Source organism: Leuresthes tenuis, unplaced genomic scaffold, assembly GCF_036924035.1.
Source record: "Leuresthes tenuis unplaced genomic scaffold, fLeuTen1.0.hap1 SCAF_18, whole genome shotgun sequence".
Taxonomy (NCBI): domain Eukaryota; kingdom Metazoa; phylum Chordata; class Actinopteri; order Atheriniformes; family Atherinopsidae; genus Leuresthes; species Leuresthes tenuis.
Genome location: NW_027325372.1, coordinates 20,433,276 through 20,453,910, shown reverse-complemented (window position 1 = coordinate 20,453,910; position 20,635 = coordinate 20,433,276). Strand labels below are relative to the sequence as shown.

Below are 20,635 nucleotides of genomic sequence, written 5' to 3'. Positions count from 1 at the left end.
TGAAGGCTGCATGGGAAGGTACATATTTCCCTGACTTGATCTGATAATAAAACTTAAGCAGAGAAAGAAAAAAATTGAAATCGATCAATGAATAAGGCAAGTTAGCTTCAAGATCAGGAAGGTGACAAGTTAAATCTAAAGTTACTGTTTGAAATTATTTTTGATTATTCTCTATTTACCTATCAATATCACTATTGTCACAGTGTTGCTTTGCTGTATTCATTTGCATGAATTTATGTTTTTCTTTTAATAGTTTTAATATCCCAAATTTTGTGGAGCTCAGTGTCACCCTCATGAGACACAAAAGCCAAAGGGGAAAAAAACACTGCAGACAAACACAAATACGTACACAGACTCCACAGCTTGCCACCAGCAAGACTTTCTTTAATGGTGAAGATCAAAGTGAAACGTGTGACACGGCCACCATCACTCTGAGTAAAGAAAATAAACATGGTGGAACAATGAAAAGATCAAACAAAGCACTTGTTTTTTTTTTTTTGTTTTTTTTAACCGTCTCTTCCTTCCACACGAACTTGTAAAAAGCAACTCGAGAACTCAATTCACAACGCAAGAGCGATTCACAAACTATACGTTTTTTTTCTCGTCCTTTTTTGTTTTTCTTTCCAGGTAGGCGACGTGACAACACGACATGATCAAATGATTCGGGGGGGGTCACCCTCTCCCAACACAACACGTTCACAGAATCCTTCCAGATCGGAAAAAAAAACACAACAAAACAAACAAACAAAAAAAAACAGGAAAACTAGAGAATATGATGGGAAATATCAACAAAGTGCCACTCGAGAGAAGTGTGCGACGAATAAATTAAAAGCTTGAGTAATGCGCCTGCTGCTTCACCGTGATCGGCCAAGAACCTTGTAAACATGACACCGTCCGAATATGTGCTAATGACAAAAGAAAAACCCAAACAGAACGGCACGCTTTCGCAAACATTATGCTAGCTACATCGATCAAAGTCTGAATGGAAACCCAACATCAACACTTGGCACTTTAGAACTGAAACGAAATAAACAAAGAAAACATTCCTCAGTAAGTTAATGTACATCGTAAACAACAAAATGCCAGCTGGAGGGCATGATGATAGACAATCAGTTCAGTTGGCGTTTGGCATACCAAGACTGTATCGCTATGAAATGACTCGTACCGCGTCGAGTTTTACGTTTTTTCCCTTTAAATCTGCAGCACTGTGGTCAGCCGGCTGCGAAAACCATTGAACGCGTGTCGCGTGACACTTAATTGCGCTCACCTTTGAATACTGACTTGGGGTGCAGGAGTACAATGAGGTGTGTCGGAGCCGGATAAAGAACAGTGGCTTTGAAGCGTCATACTTTTAGATCCCAGGATTTGCAAAGTTTAATAAAAAAAAGAAAAGAAAAAAAAAAGAAAACCGCAAGGCACTGTAAAACCTGCAAATGATTGGTAACGAGCAGTTACCTCGACATCATTTAATCCTGTGACAAATAGGGCCTATGGGGTTCTAATTTGGTCCAGAAAAGGAGTGGGAAGATGTTTGCAGCAAACGAGTGAACGTTAATGCATCTTTTTTTTTTTTTTGGCAGTGCCGAGTCCAAACGAGCAGTCATTTTCTGAAGGACACAAGTCTATCTGCTTCATCCACTTACTGACGGTCCTGGAGGATCAATTATTCCAGCATTAGGAGACTAAATTGTATCAGAGTAATCTGAGGAACACAGCAAACGATTATCTGTTCAATACCACTACCTTAGAAGAAATGCACATTGTCAAACTGAACCGAAACGTTACGAAACAATCACCGATTAAAGTTAATGCGGATATCAAAACATGAACAGTTTTACATTCATGTATCTCTCGCGGAGCTTTACTTTACAGATGAGCTTCTTATTCACATCACAACTGAAAAACACGCCTTCTGTCTTATTCGAACCGTTGTAAAAGCCAACGGATTCTTTTAATTAAACGCCTGGGTGTCAGTTTATTGTCGGAGAAAAAGAGGCTGTGGACGGGGTTCACACTGTAAAGAGGACTGACATAAAGCGATGCGTGACGGCTCTTCAGCAGACGTTTTGCCAACCAATCCTACGGCGCACAACCCCGACAAAATAATAGTTCTTGTGGTAGAACCCCCTCAGCCCACAAAATGGGGGGGGGGGGGTGATAAACATGTGTATGGCAGAGTTGTGTCTGTGTGTGCTAAGGGCTCGTAAACTTAGACATAACCCAAACTGGAACTGAGAGCAAAGTAAAGAAAGAGGATCAGTTCTGTCTGACAGGAGTGGATGTCAGAGTCACTTTTTCAGGGGCTGGTAGACTGAGGCGTTGGGGTCCAAAGAGGAGGGACTATTGTCCATGAACTTGGAGGAGTAGTGCGGGGTGACGGGGCTGAGGTTGCTGCCGTCCGAGGAGTAGGACAGGCTGGGCATCACTGCCATCACCTCTGCTATCTTCTGCTTCAGCTCGGCGATCTCCTGCTCCCTCTGGTGGATCTGGCCTGGATGAGACACAGCAAAGCAAAGTTGTTCCTGTCACAGAGACCGGAGCCAAGTAGCAGAGGGAATATTTTCTATGGATACATAACAATAAACTTCACGTGAACAGCATCTTTCAAAAGAATGCTGGAGCGTGCCTTAAGAAAATAAAAAGGTAATAACGCGGGCAAAACAACTGGAAAAAAAAAACAAACTCAAAAACTACAAATAAAAGCAGTCAAATAAATCAGACAAGGTAGAAGAGATTAAAAAGTAGCCAATATAAGGTTTGAGAAAGCTCAAACCTCTAGGTATAACCAGCTGGACTCTACATGTGGAGGTCTGTGATTGGGAGAACACAAACAGAGTGCAAACCTCTCATTTTTCAGATATTATCCTGAAAATGGAAAATAGGAGCAGGGATTTACTGAAATGTGTTCACGTCTAAAAATACTGTCTATAAGTCATAAACAGAGTTTGTCATTTCTTTAAGTCGTCTTCAGGAATAGTTCTCCGGGTTTCTTGAAGGTCTGCAGTTCTGTTCCGTTCTCTGTCAGATGATCCCACACTGCTTCAGTAACGTTGAGGTTCAGGCTCTGGGGAGGATTCATCCCTCCATAACACCTGTTGCCACTGAACTAAACAGTTTTAAGCTGGGCCGTGTTCCATCTCTGATAAAAGTTTCGTACGAATCCAACCATAACCTTTGTTGTCCATCCATCTATTCTCTATACCTGCTTAATCCAATTAAGGGCCACTGGGGGGCCGGAGCCTTTCCGGGTCGGCAGCCCATCACAGGGCCACACAGAGACAAATGAGACACACAACCATCCACGCTCACACTCACTCCTAGGGTCAGTTTAGAGATGAATCTAAGAGGCATGTGTTTGGACCGTGGGAGGGAGGCGAGTACCCGGAGAGAACCCACGCGCACACGGGGAGAACATGCAAACTCCACTATAAGAAGAGGTCTTTAGCAGGCTTTTAAAAGGTTGTTCTAAAAGATAACATCACATTTCCCTCGTGAACGATCAAGTGAAGATGACTGGAAAAAACTGGTGTTTTGAGAATGACTAACGAGTGACTCACTGCATCCATACAACCATCGTGTACCTTGTGCTATCTCCAGCTGCCTCTTGGCATCTCCCAGTGCAGAGAAGAGGTCCAGTTTGATCCTGGTCTCGGCGCTGAGGCTGTTCTCCAGGTGCTGGGTCTTCTCCTGCATGGCCGACAGCGCAGACATCAACACCTCTGTGTCCTTCTCGTTCTCTTTATACTTGCGCAGCTCCTTCGTGGAACCAGACAGAAGTAGACGAGAAAGAAGAACGATGTTTATTGCTGAAAAACATGTTACACTCACTACATATTCAACTTTTCTAGCAAAGCATCCGAGGCAACCAGGCGACAAAGGGCCGCCCTGTGTAACCGACGAGCCGTCGTATTATTTCATTTAACGGACTGCAGCAGTTTGATATTTACACATAATTATGCTTTAAAGAGTTCAGTGAAAATGAGTTTTCCCATGTTTGCATTCACAAACACAAAGCATTTCATTATTCAGTCTCACCTGACATTTGCCTTCCAGGTCTCTAATCTGCTCCTCCTTTAGCTTCATGTCCATGCTGAGCTTCTTGCACTCCGTCTCCAGCTCTCTGATCCGACCACGGAGTGAATCGGTGGACTCCACTCTGTCGCACAGACGAGAAAAACAGCTTTTTCTGTCATGACCGGAACCAGCTGACGCGGCTGGTGATTGGCAGACAGAAGTGGCAAACACTGGTACCTTGTTGCAGCAGCCAAAGCTACTGCTCTGGCGGCAGTAGCTTCCTCCATCTTCTTCCTCTTCCTCTCCTCAGCCAGCTGTTTCTCAGCCAGAGCCCGAGCCTCCTGCTCGGCCTTCAGCCTCTTCTCCAGCTGAGAGATGGTCTGCTTGTCCTTCTGCTTGGCCTGCACAGCACTGTGGAGCCTAAAGTACAGAATAACGTAGTCAAGCTGACTGCAGTTGGACTGTTGGTGACACGGTTTGAGAGAGATGAGCCTTTACCAGTTTTGGAGGCTCTACTTAAGATTAATGAGATGCCTTATGGGAACTCAGCAGACAAAAGAGGGACAGGATAAAAAAATAGATAAAAAATACGGGAGAAGTTTCAAATATATGCTCCACCTGTTTTACAACACTGGAAGTGCAAGCGTAACAATAACGCCGACATTATGCATGAACCCACTTGTTCTGCAGCAGCTCGTTGTCCTGCCGCAGCTGGCCCAGTTCTGAGCGAAGGCTGCGGTCCTGGCTGCTCAGAGAGGACAGCTGACTGCGCAGCTCCGACTCCAACTGCCTGTTGGCCTGAAGATCCGCCTTGAGGCGCTTCACGTCCTGCTCCAGCCTTTGAGAACAGGCACCAGAATGACATTAGCAGACATGTTGGCACACATAAAGAGTGAAGCTGAGATTCATTTAGCAACTGCTGGCTTAATGATCTCGTAAAGTGGATAGTTGGACACCATGAACAACATCTTTTATTTTGTGTAATAAATCTGATCCTGGATGTTGTCATTAAATGCATAAACTGTGTTGTAAGACGTGAGAATGGAGGTTGGACATCTTACCGCACTAAAGCGTCTGGCTTGCCCAGCTGGTTATTGGGGATGCAGTTTTCCACTGGGTCCCTCTGCCCCTTCCCCGCCCCCTTCTGCTTCTTCTCATTCTTATTGGCTGACGAGCCTGGCGGGAGGCTGCCGTTGGCAGAGCTGTGGTTCCGTGGAGACGAGTTGCTGCCCCCACCTCCGCTGGCATTTTTGTAGTTCTTCCCCGTCCCCCCCATTTCCTCTTTAGAAGTGGTGTGTGTGTTGCTCTCAGTGTGTGTGTTCTCTCCTGCCAGGTCGTTGTTCAGTCTCTTTGCCCCGGCGTAGTTCTCAATGTACTCTGCCTCCTGTAGTTTGGAGTCCAGTGCGTGTATAATAGTGTTGTTATTGATTCCGATTGTGTTTTGTTTCTTGCCCTCGCGCTCTTTTGCGTTACTGTCCTTCCCTTTTTCGCGGTACTCCAGTTCTGGTAACGGGACTGAAGTGCTTTTCTTTCCAGGCGGTCCTCCGTTTTGGGATACCAGAGTGGGCTCTACCTCCGAGATCCCTTTAGCTAAGGCAGCTGGATGAAAGCAAGAGGATGTAGTGTTAACACACACATATAAACACACTGAACAGATTTAACCAAAAAGGACCTTGACTGAAACACTACAATCAAACAAACTCCTCTTCGAGTGCTTTTACAACTGCTGCATGTTACTGTTTGGTTCACATTGTACGAGTGATGTAATAACTGGGCCACCGCTGCCTGAAAAGCGGTTTTCTCTAAATCTAGGTTGTTTTGAGATTTAAACCAACCACTGTGTTCTGTAACAGCAGTTACATCAGTTAAACTTTAAAAGCAAACTCGAAGTAAGCTTGGTGGGGGGGGGGGGGGGGGGGGGGTCGTCCCCTGTATGTCAGCTAAAGTGTGGCGAGCATTAGTTTGTAAAACAGGTACACAAAAAAAGTTCAAACAGGTGGACGTTGAACCTGAGGCATGTTTCTCGTGTTTTGCACTGTAGACGAACATCAACAGCAAACCTATCCGTGCGATTCTCGGAGGAATCTAACTTTTGATTCAGAGCAGAGCTGGCAACATGACCACATCGCTGTGGGACTTGTTGCTATTAGTTGTTGATATTCAATAAAGACATCAATCTTCAGTTGGGGCTGTCGCTGCAGCCTGCACTTTTAAAGCTTTATTTCTGTGCAGTTATTCTTATTTCTTTTTCTTTTTTTTGGCATGGTCCGCACGAAACCAATCCACATGACCCAGCGTCCTCATATGAAGTCTCATAAAGTAGGCCTGTAGGCTCCACACGGGCACGCTTTTTACTCAGAAACTACATCCTGTTCAAAGGCGATGGTAAGACATATGAAGTCCTAATAATCCTAAACAGCCAGGAGACAGCGTAGCTGCTGTCAACCCAAGATAAATATAATGATTTCTTCACTGCTCTCTGTGAAATAAGAAGCTGCAGCAGCGGTACGACAAAACTTTGTAAGTCCTTCTGGAGTCACGGTTTTCTCGTAATGACAGTTTTGACAGAAAAAGCTAACAAATATTCTGCAGTGTGTTGAACAAAAACGTCGCTGGATGGGAGCGGTTGAAAATACAGACGAGAAGAGACTTTGACTAAAGCTCAATCACGTTTCTAAACAATTCCCTTAAATTTGGGCCCAAAGTTGGGAGAAACCCAACTCGGTGCGGTTGCTGATTTTCTGAGTTAAACCATGGAGGAGGAAAGTTTGAGCAGGGCTGAACAGCTGATCACACGTCAGATCAAGCCATCACTGCTGCGCATGTCGTTGCGTTTTAATTCCACTATAAGTAGCGTTTTATGTCTGAGCTGTGCGTCTCACCCTCTTCTGCTTCTCGCTCTTGTCTCTGCAGCATCTGTTGCTCTGGCGGTAAGGCCTGCTGTAGAAGCTGCATGTAGAATTCGTTCTCTTTCTGGACTTCCTTTTGTTTCCTCAGTCGCATCTTATAGCTAACATAGCTCTTAAAACCGAAGCCTAGAGTCACCACTGGATAGCCAATACTAGAAAAATGAGGAGAGACACGGTCAGTAAACCCTCCGCATACCATGTACGCTTAGAATCATCTAAGAACACTGACAGAAATGCTTTGCATATGTGGATTTCTTTGCTTTTTGTCACTGACAATATTTTTTTTTGGGGGGTTGCATGGTAGTTACGAAAAAAAGAAGCATGAGATGATTGATGACGCTTACCAATGAGCAGCAAAAGGTCTGCAGAGATCTACATGAAAATTCTTCAGATCTTTGAACCGTATGGCAGCTTCGATGTACACAAAGAGGATCCACAGTGACACAGTGGGTAAACAAACGCCTCTCTCTGCACGACAGAAAGACAGTTTTAACACTAAATCTGCACTGTTGATCGCTAACGACAATCTGAAGCAATTAAATTCCTGTGAGGGGAAAACGGCCATATCAAGGACCAACCTGTGTGCCATACATACTGGACCCATACGTAGGTGCTGGCAGCAAAAAAAAGCCATTGGACGGGGATGAAGAGGAGGCATATGATGTCTGATGTAAACGCCACACATACGAAGAAAACTGAGAACGCCTAAATGCAGAAGAAAAGAGATACAGAATTAAATATCTGGCGGCCAAAGCTCCAGACTAACTCCGGTGCAGGTTAAAGCCAAGTGGAAAGAGCGCGGGCAGGCTCAGACGAATAAGCTCTTACCAGCCCCTGATATCTGAAGGAGTCGTAGACACTTCGGATAAAAAGCCAGAAGGGCCACAGGTACTCGAACCTGAACTCCAGCACAAAGTCGGCCAGCAAAACCAACACCCACACCACCAGGAATTTCAGGTACAGGAAGGTGCTGTGAAGAGCAGACGGAGATTAAACTCAGAAGTTAAACAAAGAAACAAGACAACGAATACAAGAGGAATCACACTGCGAAGCATTTCATGGATGAGATGGTTGAGAATGCCAGTAATCTGGACTTCAGCTTTACACAACAGTCTTAAAGGTTTTATGTGTTTAGAAAATCCACATGTCCAACGTGACTTTCAGACAGTGCTCTAGATTTAAGGGCAGATACTCAATGAGGCAGCAGTGACCGTGAGTATAAGATGTGGCACACAACGATGATGCGCTCCTCTGACAGAAGAGTCAGGAACATATAGTAGTGTTTAGGTAGAGAGAGTAGGAAAGTTGGTCATGTCTGGACATGTTGACCAGCACAGCTGCTTTCCATTTTCTGGCTTGCTATCAATCAATGCACAGGCCAGATGTTCACGTTGCAACGAGTTCAATTAAAAATGGCCTTACATGTTACATTGTTTCACTGACGTGTTTAAATTGAACCCGCAGACAAAGCACAGGCGAGCACCTCGTCGACTTCAAAACGAGCGCCTCTCACATTGCTGCTGTCATTTTTTTCCCTCCTCATAACTTTACGCTGAATACATTTTTCAAGCAAAGAATTCCCGTAATTTTTAATAGACACGCGCAGAGTGTCACCGGCACCAAACGTTAGAATTTGAACGGAATTTGAATTTCAAAAGCTAACGGTGGAAAAACCGTGTGTAAATGCCACACTGATACCGTTAACCTGGGCCTTTAATTGTGACAATATGCGGGTAGGTTCATTCAGCCTCTACAGTAGCTCAAAACCAAAACGTGCTTCCATACGAACACAAGACAGCCTGGTAGCCGCGTCTTGACAAATGCACAGAGGCGCCATTGTTATACAATAACGTCCCTCCAACCCCCTTTTTGTACCTGCTATATATACCCTCGGTGATTCGGTTCCGTTTTAACGGCCGTCGGAGTTTGCTGCAGTCCGCATTGCGCCGCTTCATCCTCCCCCTGTTGATTCACTTGTGATATCGGTCTGATAATGGTAACTGGGAATGTCATCCGCTCATCCTAATATTCACACTTCTTCAGTTATTTCCCATTGTTGTTGTTTTATGCACATGAAACAAAGAAATAAATAAAAACAGTCCGCTGAAGGCCCTCCCCTTCGCACGACACGCCGCGTCGCTCTACTGACGTCTGACGTCATTCCGCCGTCGAGGACGTACGGAACATGGCTGCTCCCTGCTTCTCTCTATTTTAACTTTTAAAAAAGATTTTCACGTCTAAATGGTAAGTGTGATAGAAATACATTATCATACTTGTTTTTATATTCCGCACGTCATTTTATTTACGCTACTGGGGCGTAAGGTAAGCGCACGTAGTCCCCAGTATACATTGTAAAACTTCTCCATGCTTCCTCAACCACGTTTGTTTTTGCTCCTCTGACCAGGTATTTCACCTAATGTGTGCGTTCTTGGCGTAAATATTTGCTGTCTCAGATGTATTAAACGGTGACAGTTCGATATTTAATTTAATTTAATGTCGAGAAAGCAGTAAGTGGTGGACTATTCGGGGGGGAAACAATATCAGCTGCCTCAAGGGAGGAATAGCTTACGTTTTATATGAAGTTTAGCGCTTTTTGAAAATATACAGATGAAAAGAAAATGGTACATTAGTGTTCACTATTGATCATGTTTTTTCTCTTTTAATAGGTTATCCTAGTGCAAAAGTTGTTGCTAATGATAAAGATGGTAATGCAAAAATTGCTTTAACCTCCAACAGATGATGAATACTGAGGAAAAAATGATGCCATCTGTTGAGGAAGAAGTGAAGGAGGAGGCAGAGTCAGAAGAAGAGGAAGAAGATGATGAAAGTGGAGGAGAGAAAATCTGTGACAGCGATGATGATGATGATGATGATGAGGAGGAGGGTAAAGATGATGTAAAAAAGGAAGTAGAAGCAACGCTGCAAGCCACAGGTGAAAAGGTCTTATTACCAATTGACGCCACAGAGAAAAAGCAGCAGGCTAACGTCCTGAATCTCAACAATGAGGTGGTGAAGATGAGGAAGGAGGTGAAGAGGGTGAGGGCTTTGATCATCCGGAAACTGACGCGTCAGATTGCTGCGCTGAAAAAGAAGAAGGGAAACGAGACAGAAGTTGAAAGGAATCAAAGGAGAGCTGCAAGACTGCTTGAGGAGGTCCATAGCATGAAGAACCTCTCACCAGACCTGGTAGGGTTGTTGTGTTTCTCAATCTATCAGACAATATCACTTCTGCACTGTTTTTTAAAGCCAGATGGGCAAACAAGTTGGTTAACAGTTCTAACCTGTTTGATTTTATTTTTCCAATCAACAGGTGACCAAGACAGCCTTGCAGAAGAAGCTCAACTTTGACCAAGTGTGCAGAAACCCAAAGTCTTCTATATCTGACCGGGCTGTTGCACGCATTGCCACCCACCCTCAGTTCAGTAAAAAAATAGAGAGTATCAAAGCTGCCGTGAAAGCCTTCAAAGAAGAGCGCATGAAGAGTGGAATGCAGGAGGAAAAGGCGATAGATCAAATGCAAACTGAAAAGGTGACTCTGCCTTCTCAAGACAGGAGGGGAAAAAGGGAGACTGAGAAAAAAGAGGAGGACGAAGCTGGGGAGTTACAAGAGATCGCAGACACTGAGGAAGGAGTAGATGTCCTTAAAGACACCGAAGATGTAGCTGATGCCGGAGCTGAGAAGGAAAAAGAGAAAGATGCTCATTCAGCCGGTGGTGCTGATATTCACAGAAAAGAAGTGCCAGACTCTGCGGCTGTAAGACCAACTTCGGTAAAAAGTAGTGATGCGAAGGTCATTGTGAAAACTCAACCTAAGAGTAAAGCTGCAGAAAAGAAAACCAAGCCCCCCCCTGCCCCTGTGGCACTCCAGAAAAGACCAGATGAGGATGAGAGCGATGTCGAGTCATCCGATAACGAAGAGAAAGAGTACTTTGATGACAGCACAGAGGAACGATTCCACAAGCAGTCCTCCCAGTCAGAGGAGAGCGATGATGACGACTTCTTTGTAGGGAAAGTGAGCAAATTCAAGAAGAAGAAGACAAAACAGCAAGGCATGGAAGGAGAAAGGAAGGGTGTGGGACAAGAAGTGAAAAAGGACTCAACAGACGGTGTGGAATCTTCTGACAAACTCCAGAGAGAACTTGACGAGCTCGAGTCCAGGTTGAAGTCTAAAGCGACTGCGCTTCAGTCTGTTTTCTGTCCGTCGCTGACTGGGACGAAGGCTGGCAGAGGTCGAGGAGGTGCTAAATTTCTGGGCCAAGGGAAGCCGAAAAGCCTAAATAGAGATTTTAGTAAACAGTCCAAATTCCAAAACCAAGAGAGGGGAGCTTCAAACTCAGGGTCTGATTACAGCAAGCGGGAAGACGGGAAGGTGTCTGCATCTGCCGGGAGAGGGAGGGGACGAGGAAGAGGGGACGATCGAAGGCAGAGGGATCTCAGAGGTGGAGGGGTCTTCTCTCATCAGACGCCACAGCCCGCACTCCACCCATCCTGGGAGGCCAGCAAGAAACGGAAGGAGCAACAAGGACAAATCCTGGCCTTCCAAGGGAAGAAAATTAAATTCGATGATGATGACTGAAAGAATTTTGTTTCTATTCAATACTTTGTCTTTTGCTTCGTATTTTACCTTCTACGCCATCCTGGGAAGGTAAAAGGAACATTGTGATCTCGGCATTGATCATCAATGATATGTTGCTGGTTGCTTTTTTGAAATATTTTTTAGTTTTACTTCAATTAATCATTCTAAATTGTGTCATTTTTTTGGAACATCAATAGAAATATGTTGTTAAAATGTAGTTATTTCCAACATTTCCAGTATTCATTCCCACATACTTGTGACCCAAATCTGTGAAATGAGTTACCTCAGCACACACCTTTTTTCTTAACGTTTGTAAGGATGTGGAAAGGTAATGTCACAAATTTAGAAGCAATACCCCCTCAACTTGTTTTTTTTTGGCCTGTACACATTTGATTTTTAGCCTGTACACATATGATTTCTACACACAGCTCTCATACTTTGTTAAAACACCTGTACCCGTATGATTCCAGTGATTGTGTCCTTTAAAATGATGTAGTGTGACTGTCATAGAAATCCACTGCAGCAGAACTTGAACCTGTATCTTTTACTGTTTATAGTTTCCTTGTTGTGAGATGGTTTTTAGTAATAACAAAGTTTATATTAACAAGTCCGGGTGGTGTTGTCCGTTCCTGCCTCACCTTTATCGTTTTAAGCTGATATAAAACTGCATCGCAGGGAACTACAAATGCTTTTTCCGGCTTATTTAGGAAAGTAACCAACGTTCTTGCAAGAGCTTAGATTATTGGTCAGTTCCAGCTGCGTCAGTCGCACGTGACGGTGCGTGCACGTAAATGGCCAATAGACGATTGCGGGAAAATTTGATTTGAAACTATATCCCGGGAAATACTTTTAATGCATTTTGTATCTTGTTAAAGCTTTTTAATTAATGTGTGATATCAGCAGTTTAATTTCTAGACACAGCTTGTTATGGTGGTATGGTACGTTGTGTATTGTAGAAGCAGTAGAAGTGATGGATTAAAAGAGTACCGGTACTCAGTCCTGGACGTGTTTCTCGCAGTCTGAGAGCTACGTGAATGGTGACCCCGTCATTTCCCGAGAGCCCCCAACTGTATGCGATAGCTATTTCTGTTTTTCAAGTTAACGACACTGTCCAGCGTTAAGTGGTATTCGCACCACTCGTTACGTTGGTCAGCAGTGCCAATGGAGCACAGTAGGGGGCTGCATTGGGATTGGGTCCCGCCGGGTCCCAACTCAAATCTCGCGGAAGCGGGCGGTGTGAACTTTGCTGCGGGCGGCTAAAAAAAACACTGCGGGAGATATGTAGCCTAGCGACAGGATGTTAATAAATTATGTGGAAAGGTAGAACAATAAATAAAATACAGAGGAGAATAGAATATGAAACAACCTTCACTTGATTAAAAACTAAACGAAAACAAGGAAATAGGAGTACTGTTTCTGACCAGTGTGTCAAAAGACATGCCAGGAAAACGAAACAAACAACCCCATGAATCTCTTTATTAATAACCTATAAAAATCTCATGCGGGACAGGAGAAGACACATAATCAGTGTATTTCTAATATTGTGCGGGCATAAATTCTCAAAGTTTTGCGGATGCGGGCTGGAGTGTAGCACAAGTTGCGGGTGCGGGCGGTAATGGTCAGAAATTCAGCGGGAGCGGGATGAGGGAAACAGTGCCGCGCATGGCTCTACAGCGCAGTATATAACCGGAAACTGTGCACATACTTTCAGAATAAAGGCGTGTTTAATATGTTGGCGTAAATGGAGACCTTTCTACAGTCGCGTTGGTGAACTTGACATGAAGTAGATGGGGCGGAATAGTCAGGGGAACACATTGTTGTGTAGGTAAGTTAACTAAATGTAACTGTCGTCTCCTTTTTTGCTGTAGCTATACGTACGTATATTTAACTTTGCAACTCAAAAGTGTTAAAATACCAGTAACGCAGAAAGGACAAGAGTCTGCGTTAATTGGCTGCCTTTATTTTGAAAGGTTGTTGTTTTCCGACATCTTTGTGTATCCGGAAACTTCACGCGTGTTTTTCGAAGCCTGAGCTTTGGCATCTTATCGCGACTTAAGTGCATTCAGGTGCTGCACACTTCTACAGCTTACTCGAGCAGTGACAAAACGTTGGTGAGGAAGTGACAGTAAACTGTTCAGTTTTACCAGAAGAAAGTCACTTTAAAGGTTTAAGGTGAGTCTGGGAGGGGGATGGGGAGTGTTACTCCCACTAGCTTAACACACTCGTGAGGGAAGCAAGCTTCTGCCCAGATGACAATCCTCAGCAACGATGAGTGAGCTTCAGGAGGCTTACCAAAATCAATGTTTCACACATTAATTCCTCATAAAACGTGCGTTATTTGGAGTAGGCTCTGAAAAAGTCAGTTTTCTGCTGAATTGCTGACCAAAATGGCGGCCCTGTAAATAATAGTATAGTATGTAGTATGTAAACAATATTATAGTGTAATTAGAAAGTTTGAAGACGTTTTAATGCCAAACATTTGAGGTGTATACTTCTTGCCAGGCCACAAAGAAAGGCTGGAGTCACAGGACCCTCAGGATGGTGGTGGGACCAAGCAGCCTGTGGGCGCAGCTGCTGAAGCCCAGACGTCCAGGGCCAGTCAGACCCAAAGAGGAGGAAAGTGTAAGGCTTCGCATTAACTCAGACTTTACTTTATTCTTACACGTACAGCGCCAGATCTCATTGGTCATTGTCGCCATAGATTAAAAAAATAATTCTCAACCTCGGTCTGGTTTTTTTTGTTTGTCTCCTGCCCCAAAAACTCATAGCACACAAGTTACTATTGGAGAGGTCCCGCTGTGACACTTCGCTGGGACTCCTGACAAAGAAGTTTAAGGAGATGCTGAGCGCCACAGCTGATGGGATTTTGGACTTGAACACAGTCTGCCAGGAGCTCAGCGTGTCCAAGAGACGAGTCTATGATGTCACTAATGTCTTAGAAGGGATCGACCTTATCACAAAGAAGTCTAAAAACTATGTTCAGTGGCAGTAAGTATGAGCAGATGCAGTGGATTCTCTGTGAATCTCATGCAGCCCGTTCTCAGTGGGCAAATGTTTGGTCTGTGTTGTAGCTCAACTGATTAGAAATTGAATGTTGATGAAGAAGTAGCTCCCACCTGTCCATGAAACGAGCATCGCAGCTTCCTGTGGATGCCTTGCATCTCACTTCAGTAAGGTTCTAAGTGTTGTCTCATGGCAGTTAACCTTGTTGTGCTCTGATGTGCGTGCACAGAGGCAGGCAGTTGAATTGTGAAGTGGATGGCGGGCTGACGGTTCTGCTGGAAAAGGAGAGGAGGCTGGACGAGCAGATTCGAAGTTGTACGCAGCAGATAAGCAAGCTGTGCGAGGACCGTCAGTATTGGAGATATCCTTTTGTATGCAAAATTTCCCTGAACTCTCGTCAGCCAAAGTTGAGTCTGTGGGCCGTGGGAGAAGCCAGCGCTGTCGGACGGGAAGTGTTGGTTCTGGAGGCCCGTTCATCCCCTTTCACACTGACAGTGTTGCCTTCAGCTCACAGAGCAGAAGCATTTTATCTTTTGTAAAAGATGTGCATCTGACCAGGGTTTCTGATCTTCCTTGACCTGGCGGCTCACATACGCCTACTTGACATATGAGGACATAAGCAGCATTCCAAGTTTGAAAGATCAGACCGTGATGGTGATCAAAGCGCCCGCAGATACCAAACTTCAGGTGCCGCATCCAGAGGAGGTACGTCGACCCAAAACATCCGACAAACGGAGAGTTATTCTCCCGCTGCGTTTAATAATCAAACCGTCTGCTTTCCCAATGCTCAGAGCCTCCAGATCCACCTCAGCAGCAACCGCGGGCCCATTGAAGTCTTCCTCTGCTCTGAGAAACCCATTCCTATGGAATCTGCAGACACCACAGCAGCCAGCAGTGCCGGTGGCAGCCACTTGAACCCAACCACCGGAGAGAATGACTTCCTCCACCCTCTGCCTTTCTTGTCCCTCATTCAGGTGCCCTCTAAAGGTGAGTCCTGTGTTTAAGGATGCTCTGTTTTGCAGGTCACTCAGAGAAGGGATAACTGCGCCCACACGTACACACAAAATCTATAAAATACTGTCTTCACTTCTGCTGTGGGCTTTTAAACTGTCATCGCTCATGTTCTCTTCCTCATGTCTCCTTACCCACTTATCTTTCCAGAAAATGCTAACAGTAGTTATGGAATCAATAGTTTGTCAAACTCAGAGTCCAAGCTGACACAGCACCCATCAGTGGTGCCCAACTCCTTCCAACCTCCTTGTGAAGACCAACCCAGTTGTGCCAGTCCACCTCTGGCCTTGTCTCTCTCTGGGGAGGAGTACCTCATGAGCCTGGCCAACAATGAGGGCATCTCTGACCTCTTCACTGCTGACTTGGACCAGTCGCCCATGGATGTGGCACTTAACTGAGCAGATGTTTTGGAAATGCACTCATTCTGGCTTACACAGAAATCTTCACGAACAGCCTGCCCCGGGGATACAATTAAAGAACAAAGTGCTGAGGCGAACGTGTTATTTTGGATGTATATTTGCATTCGCCTCACTGGAGTCGAAGGACTCTGAAGGAGGGCGTGACCCAGAAATATCAAACCGGAGATGTCTTGGAGCTGCCTTATAATTCCAGCCTCTGATTTATCTCTTTTGGAACAGGCCGCCGGCGCCCTTTGAAGAGCTTTACTCTGTGCTTGAGATGGTTTTAAATGTCCCTCTCTGAGGAACAAGCATCACAGTCTCACACAGGACTGAATCCAGCAGTGTCACATCGGTCACGTGTGCATTGTTCAGATGGTCTGGAGAGGTGATGGGGATCATTTCTGTTATTGGATCCCATAGGAACCTTATGACTTAGTGGAACAGAGCCCAAGCGTTTTGCTTTGATGGGTGTTAGCTGTACTGAATGTTGTGATAAAACAGCCAGCTTTGGGTCAGTGCCGCTGATGTAGCGTTATAGCTCATGGCTCAGTTTAAAACGGGTTTTCTCAGGGCTTGGAACTTTTTCCATAGGTGCCCTTTAAACATAATCCTACAGTTTGAACTGAATTAGTGTTTTGCAAAGTTGGACATTGTGTTGGAGCACGGCTGCTGTGGAAAGTCTTTTATTTCTGGCAGCAGAGCTGTGATCTGTTCCTGGACCAGTGCTGGCAGTCCTCTCTCTGAGGTGCTGTTAACCGGGACGGAATCGCCTTCTGATGACACTGAACAACTGAAAGCATCAGAGAAACCTTTCTCTCTTCCATTAAATCTGTCCTAGATTGTAGAACTTTTTGAATTGTGACAGTTTAACACATTTCTGGTGACTTTAAGCTTTTTCCTCCTGATACCTTTAAGATTTTTATTTTTTTCACTGATTGATCAACAAAACGGTTTACTTACTTTTTACGTTTTCGTTAATCCGGCTTAGACGAAGCCAGATCCAAGCTGCTAGACTGTTCACACTGTCCTCATTTCATCTCAGCTCAGGTTCAAAGCGCCCAGCGGCTGTTTGATAACAGCAGCTGCAGGGAGATGCTTCATGTTTTTTAAATACACAAACCAGAGTGGAGAAACAGAGGATGTGGCTTTCAAATCAGATCCTTTCCATCAAAATAAGAAACAAATGGTCCAATCTGAACTAGAGTACTTTTATTTGTGTGCGTTTAGCAGCTGTTCAGATTTCTGCAGGGTGGATTCTCCTACTTCCCACCACATTTTTCTTTTAATTTTCCTTGTTGACAGCAACTTTTAAGTCACGTGTCCTTCACACTAAACTACTGCCCTGTGCACCCTTTGTACCCTGAGGACCTTCGAGGCTAAACGGCCTCATTTCTGGTCAAATTAAAAACTGTGTCGGAGGTCAAATAAAGGGAGACGATCTGGTTTGGAGCTTGTGGAAGTGTTTCTGTTTTTCTTTTGCAGCTCGACTCGCGGACCTCATTTCTGTTATCTGAATTACAATAAAAACTTGAAATGTCGTTTGTTCATTCGTTTGAACTCAAACAGACAAAAAGTCCAAAGAAATGATCATTCTGAAACGTCTCCGCTGACCCATTTTTCCGTGTTTAGAAAACATGAACGCGCCTCACCTTCGGAGTTGGTGGAGAGACGACAAATGAGAAGTTTATAGAATTGGTCAGTGCACATTAATTGGTGACGGGTGTAAAAGGCTTTGGGCTCGTCTCGTTCCTTTTATTTTAACCTCCTCGTCTCCTCTCTCCTTCTGTTTTAGACCAGGAAGTGGTTAACGGTGAAGCATTTTTAAGGGATGCCTCAAGTGTCCTAAAAGAAGTGAGATCAAGCAGACGGGCGTCGTTGAAATAAAATCTGAACAAGAACACGAGTGTGTTCCCTTTCTGAATTTTTTTTTGTTGTTTTGGCCCACTGAGCGTCTGAAGGAGGTGTGACACGTTAATCTTACTCTTTAATCTGAGTGCCAAGTTCCAAAAAGTTGTGTATCAGTGCAAATAAAAAATAAAAAAAACCTCCAGCATCTGCAGAGCATCATACTGTGGAAAGATTCAGTTTTTTTAGATGCTTTTCAGTGCTTTAAAAGCCAAGAACAGAAACCATTGTTGGACTGAAGGGACGTTGGAGCCCTCAGGCAGCTCTGCATGAGAGGCTGTGGCGACCAAAGTAGCCACATGCGCTCAGGAGTAGTTTGGAAAACCATTTTCATTCAACACGCTCCACATCCAGAAGCGTAAGCTGAAACTCGCACAGGGGAGGAAGACATTCATCCAGTCTGTGCGAGTTGGTTGGATCAGGTTAGGCTCAAACTGACAGAAAGACGGTGGACGCATGTTCTGTGGTCAGAGTCCACATGTCGGCTGCTTTTCGGGAGGAAACTTCCCCCAAAAGTGACGTGCGTGTGTGAGAATCAGACAACAACCACAGACTGTTGAGCAGCTGAAGTCTCGCATTCAGAGACGTATTAAAAACAGAAAAGATTGAATTGGTCCATGAACATAATATCTTTTGGACGGTTCAAATGAATGATCAGACGATAGATTCGAGAACTTGTTGCATTTTTAGGAAGTTTCCAAACTTTAATGGGATTGGAAAAGGATGCTGTGACAAATCTACGACACGCTGTCGCAGACTAATGCAGCTGAGAGTCATGCCTCAGATCTCTGAATTATTAACAGGTTGTACACAAAATAACGATTAACAACAAAAGAGATCAGGAAAATAGTCCAAAATGAAACACACTTGAGCGGGGGCTCCCGGGCCGTATTAAAAATCAGCTGAATAATTGGTTATTTGTCCTAACTGACTTATTTGACTAATCCTGTTTTAAGTCTCTCTGATAAATGGATAATCCTACAATATAGAAGCAGCTGTTGTTGTTCAGAGTGGTTCTGTTCGTGTTGGAAATGATAATTTATGCCTATGGTAAATCTTTCATTTTGTTAATGGTCGCCTGCAGCTTAAAGGAAACCTTGAATGTGTAATCGGTTGCGTTGATGCTGTAACACCGTATAACGCTAAACCACAGCTGCACACCAATATGTTCACAGCGGCTAACTTGAGGAACCGTATACACGAGGAGAGATGACTTATTTAGCATTGACAGTCCAAGTACATTTCCTGGCAAAAACAATGGAATAACCACACTCAGAGGTTGTTTATTCAGATATTTTGTTGTTTGGTGGGATTTTTATCTAGATTTTTCTGTTTGTTTCTGCTTTATGATTCCATCGTATTAATGTTAAGCTATTAAACAAAATTGTTGTTGTGTCGCATCTTCATTTTCTTAAGCAAAATTTGTGTCGGTGACATCTCCGTAAATGCCTCAAAGTGTCCCATCACTGCCGTCCTTTGCGCTTTGGACTGTGGTGCAGTGTTGACGTGGAGCCACCAGGGGGCAGTGAGCTCCCACAGAATCGCTGAGCTGCTTGTGTTGTTTTCAAACTGTTTGAGCGTCACCCAGGCCTTTTTCTGAAAACTAGCCTTTGTGGCTTGAAGTGGAAAACGAGCTGAGATTAAATTCGACACGCTTCATGTAGAATTAGCGATTGTAGGATGTCTGGGATCCTTCTCGAAACTTTAGGAGGAGAAAAGACTCTGTTGAATGGAGCACCTATAGGAAGCGGTGCTCTGATCACCTCAGCAGGGCAAACACTTGCTGTTGTGTGACAGGGAAGTTAGTTTGCCATGATTGTCTTGGAGGGGCATTTTCAGAGTTGAAATTAAGTTTACACTGGCGGCATTACAGCTTTGAGAACAGAGGGTGATGCTTTTTAAATGACCGTTGACCCGTTTACCCTTTTACTTGCAACTATGTACTAAATGTTAATGAGGAGGAATGAGGATTGTCCCTAGCAGGGCAGGCGGGATATATGTGACAGTTTTAGACTAATTGAGTATATTTGCCTTGTTTTCATTGTATGAGTAAGTGCAAAATGTATTGCTCTAAAAACATATTCACATTCAGGTTATTAGTCAGTTATCGTAGAACTGAGATGAAAGTAAAGTTTATTTAAGATATTTAGATTTGTAAAAGGACGAGTCTTGAACTCCTCCTGCATATTCACAGATTTCAACCATCTCTGTCCCTTACCCTCTTTGTCTGAGCCACAGCTTCTTAGAAAAACACATCACTGCTCTGAACATGATGATGTAATCTTTTGGGCGCCCGCAGCGTCCCGGTGTGACCATAGATGGCAGTGTTGCACTTGAAAAATCCCTCCTGAACTCTGTCAACCCAGTTCCCCACAAACAGTGGCATACTCACTCTGAGTTCATGGAAAGTCACTGGATCATTGCCGATATTGGTCCTGTTTTATTTAGCTATTTATTTTCTGTCTTCTGTGCGTCTAAGATGTGTCCATAGAAAAAACAAACAAAGAATATTGAGTTGGCTCGTTTTTAAATTAGGCTCGACGTCAGCGCCCTCCCAGCCCAAGAGGATGCTGCTAAGGGTCAATATAGCTGTCAGTCAGCCTAACCAGTTGATCATTGAAGTTTAATTTTTAGTGCTTTTCCTTGTCACCTACAAGGAAAGGATGCACGGTGGGAGGTTTTGAAACTGAACAACATGCACAGATGGCTGAGCTTAAAGAGTGACAGAGGACCGAGTCACCACTTAAGACGCTGTCTCTGAGGCGGTTCAGGAGCGACTCAGGACAAGTGCAACCCACTCCTGACACGGTAGGACA

The 20,635-nt window shown here is 44.3% G+C and overlaps 3 protein-coding genes across 4 annotated transcripts; 2 read left to right on the top strand and 1 right to left on the bottom strand.

Moving 5' to 3' along the window:
* Positions 1-343: 343 nt before the first annotated feature.
* Positions 344-9,034, bottom strand: maco1a (macoilin 1a). Of its 2 annotated transcripts, XM_072370201.1 has the most exons (11): positions 8,799-9,034; positions 7,752-7,893; positions 7,502-7,628; positions 7,268-7,391; positions 6,897-7,075; positions 5,076-5,613; positions 4,694-4,852; positions 4,252-4,434; positions 4,036-4,156; positions 3,582-3,756; positions 344-2,491 (listed from the first exon to the last, which is right to left on the bottom strand). In XM_072370201.1, the coding sequence occupies exons 1-11, from the start codon at positions 8,876-8,878 to the stop codon at positions 2,289-2,291; spliced, it is 2,031 nt and encodes a 676-aa protein (XP_072226302.1). In that variant the 5' UTR covers positions 8,879-9,034; the 3' UTR covers positions 344-2,288. The 2 variants fall into 2 exon arrangements, with proteins under 2 accessions (XP_072226302.1, XP_072226303.1); XM_072370202.1 differs by lacking the exons at positions 7,268-7,391; positions 7,502-7,628; positions 7,752-7,893 and having other exon boundaries at positions 8,799-9,031.
* A 34-nt stretch (positions 9,035-9,068) lies between these two features.
* Positions 9,069-12,110, top strand: srfbp1 (serum response factor binding protein 1). Its single transcript, XM_072370203.1, has 3 exons — positions 9,069-9,167; positions 9,660-10,109; positions 10,234-12,110. The coding sequence occupies exons 1-3, from the start codon at positions 9,165-9,167 to the stop codon at positions 11,497-11,499; spliced, it is 1,719 nt and encodes a 572-aa protein (XP_072226304.1). The 5' UTR covers positions 9,069-9,164; the 3' UTR covers positions 11,500-12,110.
* Positions 12,111-13,767: 1,657 nt separating this feature from the next.
* On the top strand, positions 13,768-18,063 carry e2f3 (E2F transcription factor 3). Its single transcript, XM_072371097.1, has 7 exons — positions 13,768-13,771; positions 14,002-14,121; positions 14,268-14,487; positions 14,732-14,863; positions 15,093-15,207; positions 15,294-15,489; positions 15,664-18,063. Exons 1-7 carry the CDS (start codon positions 13,768-13,770, stop codon positions 15,909-15,911), a joined length of 1,035 nt encoding a protein of 344 aa, XP_072227198.1. The 3' UTR covers positions 15,912-18,063.
* Positions 18,064-20,635: the final 2,572 nt, after the last annotated feature.

Excerpts from the sequence above, each read along its gene's own strand:
- e2f3 (XM_072371097.1), top strand. Across the intron at positions 14,864-15,092 it reads GAGGACCGTCAGTATTGGAG|ATACGCCTACTTGACATATG; the intron begins ATATCCTTTTGT and ends CTGGCGGCTCAC. Across the intron at positions 15,490-15,663 it reads CATTCAGGTGCCCTCTAAAG|AAAATGCTAACAGTAGTTAT; the intron begins GTGAGTCCTGTG and ends TTATCTTTCCAG.
- maco1a (XM_072370201.1), bottom strand. The coding sequence starts at position 8,878 with ATGAAGCGGCGCAATGCGGACTGCAGCAAACTCCGACGGCCGTTAAAA. Across the intron at positions 7,629-7,751 it reads CCTTCAGATATCAGGGGCTG|GCGTTCTCAGTTTTCTTCGT; the intron begins GTAAGAGCTTAT and ends TTCTGCATTTAG. Across the intron at positions 4,157-4,251 it reads GCTTTGGCTGCTGCAACAAG|AGTGGAGTCCACCGATTCAC; the intron begins GTACCAGTGTTT and ends TCTGTGCGACAG.
- srfbp1 (XM_072370203.1), top strand. Across the intron at positions 10,110-10,233 it reads AGAACCTCTCACCAGACCTG|GTGACCAAGACAGCCTTGCA; the intron begins GTAGGGTTGTTG and ends TCCAATCAACAG.